Source organism: Scardinius erythrophthalmus (genome assembly GCF_964197995.2).
Source record: "Scardinius erythrophthalmus genome assembly, chromosome: 1".
Taxonomy (NCBI): domain Eukaryota; kingdom Metazoa; phylum Chordata; class Actinopteri; order Cypriniformes; family Leuciscidae; genus Scardinius; species Scardinius erythrophthalmus.
In genome coordinates, this window is record NC_138221.1 from 68,131,577 (window position 1) to 68,136,266 (window position 4,690).

The following is a 4,690-nucleotide window of genomic DNA, read 5'->3' on the forward strand; positions in this document are numbered from 1 at the left end:
AAGGAGCTGGATGTGAGAGAGAGTACCAGAGCGGGCAATGAGAGTTCTCATGAGAAGCGAACAGGTCAACCTCCGCCCGGCCAAACTCTCTCCATATAAGCTCAACCACTTCAGGGTGGAGCCGCCATTCCCCGGGCCTCGGCCCCTGCCTCGACAGGATGCCTGCTCCCATATTTTCAACCCCAGGAATATAAATAGATCTGACAGAGAGAAATTTGTCCTGGGACCAAAGAAGAATTTGATGCGCCAGTCTACAAAGAGGGCGAGATCTCAAACCTCCTTGGCGGTTGATATAAGAGACCACCGACATATTGTCTGTCCTAACAAGAACATGATGGCCTCTGAGGTCTACAAGGAAGTGCCTCAGGGCAAAAAAATACAGCCAACATCTCCAAGCAATTAATATACAATGTGAGATGATGGTCCTTCCAAGTACCTCGGGTGTAACGGCCCTCCATAGCCGCACCCCAGCCCGTGAGGGACGCATCCGTGGTCAGAGTTTTTCTCTCACATGGTGCTCCCAAAACCGGGCCCTGAGACAGGAACCATGGTTTCTTCCATACGACAAGAGAACGAAGGCATCTGCGCGTAACTCTGATCGTACGAAAAGGGTTTCCCAGAGGAGAAAATCCCTTGTTTCTGAGCCACCACTGCAAGGCCCTCATATGGAGCAGACCAAAGGGTACTACCGTGGAAGCTGCAGCCATAAGACCCAAAACTCTTTGAAAGTGTTTGACAGTGATAGCCTGGCCTAACCTAATACTCTTCATTGTGTTTAAGATAGTATTTATACAAGCAGGAGACAATTGTGCCCGCATTGTGACTAAGTCCCACTCTACTCCCAGGGACGTAGTCCTCTGAAGAGGAGTTAAGGAACCTTTCTTCACATTGAGTCTCAACCCCACGCACCTCAGATGGCGCAAAACAACATCTCGATGTTGAATTGCTAGTTCTTTTTGACTGAGCCAAAATGAGCCAGTCATCTATAAGATACGGACCCCCTGAAGTCTCAATGGAGCAAGGGCCATGTCCATACATTTAGTGAAGGTGCGAGGGGATAAGGCTAGGCCGACTGGAAGAGTCCAGAACTGATGCGCTTTTCCCCCCAAAAGCGGATCTCGGAAACTTCCTGTGATGGGGTTAGAAGGGAAAGAGGAGTTAAGGAGCTTGTGGATCTATCAAGACAGACCAGTCCTCGGAGCTGGTCTGACTGACAGTCGGTAACTTGAATCTGAACCCCCTCGGAGGTTGATCCAGTACCCTGAGATCCAAAGTAAGGCCTAACTCCCCCCCTCATAGGAACTATGAAGTGCCAGCTGTAGAACCCGGGCTCCCGTAAACCAAGGAAGAGCCCACTTTGAGGTTTCCTGTGTTAAGAGGGACTAGACTTCCTGTTCCAAAAACCGACCCTGCTTGGGGCTGGCCGACATGTGAACCACCCTTAGAAGATAATATTTGTATATTAGCTCCACTGTAAGCAGGACCCCCTAGGCTATATTTTGAAGACCCCTCGGGGTGTCTAAATATGCCATTATGGGGACCAGTCCCTCGAGACTGGCCTCGGCTATAAATTTCCAAATGGCTTCGGTGACCTGAAGCAGCTAACTGGCAGGAATTAACCGAAATATGCTCTCTACAGACCTCCTGAGAGGCGGCGAACTCGACAGTGCCGCAACGTCTTCGGGCAGATACTGCGATTTGTGTTCGCTGGAAGCCGATGTGTCCCGAAGCGCCATCGGCGGCGGGAAGCGAACATCGATTTCCTAAGGGCTGCATAAGGGGGCGAGACTCCTGTACTCGCTCTCCTGGGGGAACGCCCATAAGGGTCTGCGTGTTACGACAAGACCTCTTAGTTGAAGCCGTCTTAGCCCGAGAGACAGTCCTCAGACCTGTCTTCGGTATGGAGAGCTTCGTGCGAGAATGTTTCCTCTGGCCCCAAGCCTTATACGGGGGGGCACAAGAGGGAACCCTCTCAAAATATGAGGAGCTGGCGGCTGTCCCATGAGGCTACCCCCTGGCAGCAACCCCATGAGACCTGGACTGACAACTGGGGATAGCTGATTGTCGCTCTGTCTCCTGAAGCCTCTCGACAACGGTTCTTGCCGCGTCACCAAAGAGGCCAGAAGGTGAAAGTGGAGCATCGAGAAGGAAAGCCCTGTCTTTCTCCCCGATCCACAATCGATTAAGCCATAAATGTCTCTCTGAGACGACTAGTGCTGCCATAGAACGGCCAATAGCACGGGCCGTCTCTTTAATAATACGGAGAGATAAGTCAGCTACTCTACAAAATTCAGTAATATAGAGTGAGACCTCCCAGTTATAGTCCACCTGCTTGAGGAGGTCAGCCGGGTATGCCTGTAATAACCCCATCGTGTGTGGGCATGCACCAGCTCGACCACCGCCATATATGCTTTCCCTAACAAATTCGATGTACGAGATTTGAAGGGAAGTGTCTGAGCTATCAGGGGTGACGCAATGTCAGGGAGAAAATATTTCGCAAAATATTCCTCAACCCGAGCCATCACCTAATAACCATTTTCATTAGATTCCCTAATGGATGAGTAAATATATACATGGGGGAAAATAATTGAGATGAAAATGGATTTTTCCACGATCTTGATACCTCAGTATGGAGATCAGTGAAAAAAGGGAAGGCTCTGACACGGAGATTGTGACTGGGTCTGCAGGAAGCGCTCATTCATTTTATTTTTCTTAGTCGCTTCCTTCTTATTATATGGCCATTTAACATTTAATTTAACCACTGCCCTGATTACAACCTCCAGCAACTCCTCACTAACGGGAATATGGGGTGGCGAATCCCCATATTCACGTGATTCAGTGTTAATAGATAATATCTTAACTCCTCGGAGCCAGATAAATCAAACGCTGTGTCTTTAACACGGTCGGAAGAAGCCGCAGCGCGGGCTTCCGAACCGTGCGCGAGACCAGTGGAGCTGGTTAATAAACACTGAGAAAGGGTCGCAACCGTCTCAGTATTATAATCCAGCCCCACGTGCGAATCACATGCATACAAGCGGCGCGCTGCCTCAACAGACGCGGGACCTGATGCACTGGAAACGCGAGCCTGATCTAATTGATCGAACAGGCTCAAACGGGAGCGGAGCTTTTTCATTGAAAACAGTTTGCACAGACAGCGCCCTCGAGCACCGCCCGTGCATGCTCCACTCCCAGACAAACTACACAAAGCGTGTGTGTGTCATCCTCGCTTAAATAACGTGGGCAAGGGGACACACACTGCCTGAATAGCTTCTCTTTTTTTTTTTCGCCATAAATAATACTCTTTTCACGGGACAAACAACACCAAATAGAACAGACAAGATGACATAGAGCGCTTGCTGAAGACCAGAAGCTAACATTTCCTGGTTCCTGTGACCCTTTTGTAGCTTCCGGATCACCGTCACATGCGACGTCACGGGTGACGTTGCCTCAATCAAGATTGGAATAGTTCCATAGTTGACTTCAGACGCTTCATGCCGAAGGCATTCCCCAAAGTATCGAGTATCGATGCAGCGGGAGTTCCCTTTACGAAAGGGAACTATAATTTATTAATATTGAATACGACTCATAAGTGTACTTTAATTAAAGTTTTGTTTAATTATTTTGTGTGTGTGTGTGTGTGTGTGTGTGTGTGTGTGTGTGTGTGTGTGTGTGTGTGTGTGTGTGTGTGTGTGTGTGTGTTTTCTAGTGTGGATCACTGTGGAGAGTTCATGATGACATCAAGACTACACAGATGTAAGTCCTCAAACACAGTTTTAGTGTGTGTTGTTGTAAATGTTGCTGTTGTAATGTGTGTGTTCTTGTGTTCAGATGCCGTTGATCTCACACTGGATCCAAACACAGCACACACTCATCTCGTTCTGTCTGAGGAGAACAGAAAGGTGGCGCGTGTGTATGAGAGTCAGTCGTATCCTGATCATCCAGAGAGATTTGATGGGTGGCCTCCTCAGGTTCTGTGTGGAGAGAGTCTGACTGGACGCTGTTACTGGGAGGCTGAATGGAGTGGAGATCGTCCTGATATATCAGTGTCATATAAAGGAATCAAGAGGAAAGGAAGGAGTGATGACTGTGTGTTTGGACGGAATGAGAAGTCCTGGAGTCTGAGCCGCTCTGATCACTCAATCTCTGTCCTTCACAATAATAACTCCACTGTTGTTTCTGCTGGTCCAGGATCCTGTAAGAGAGCAGGAGTGTTTGTGGACGTGTCGGCCGGCACTCTGTCCTTCTACAGCGTCTCTGACACACACACACTCACACACTTACACACATTCACACACACATTCACTGAACCCCTCTGTGCTGGATTTGGACTTTATAATGTTTATTATAATAACTATTCAGTGTCTCTGTGTCACATTAAACAACAAACACACTCTGACTGACACACACACACACACACACACACACTGTAACAATTTTGCAAAGAAAATGTGCAACCATTAACACATTTAAATTTTTATCAGAAGTGTGTAATTACATAAACACACACACACACACACACTAAATTGCCATTTTTCCAGTTGTGTAACTGATTGTGTGTGTTTCTGCATTATCAGCGTTATTGATATTCACACACTTTATTTGTGCACAATGTGTTTTTAAAATCCTTCAGATGATCTGATTAAAACTGCTGGATCTCACAGGATTATTATAATCAATAATGTGAGAGTAA

At 47.5% G+C, this 4,690-nt stretch overlaps 1 protein-coding gene across 1 annotated transcript in view; it reads left to right on the forward strand.

Annotated features, from left to right (window-relative positions):
- Positions 1-4,400, forward strand: part of LOC308696531 (protein NLRC3-like) — a gene marked incomplete at its 3' end in the record, with an annotated part of 54,263 nt that extends 49,863 nt beyond the window's left edge. The window contains exons 6-7 of the mRNA XM_081375323.1: positions 3,707-3,753; positions 3,829-4,400. Coding sequence (XP_081231449.1) covers positions 3,707-3,753; positions 3,829-4,400 — 619 coding nt within the window. The remainder of the gene's footprint in view (positions 1-3,706; positions 3,754-3,828) is intronic.
- Positions 4,401-4,690: the final 290 nt, after the last annotated feature.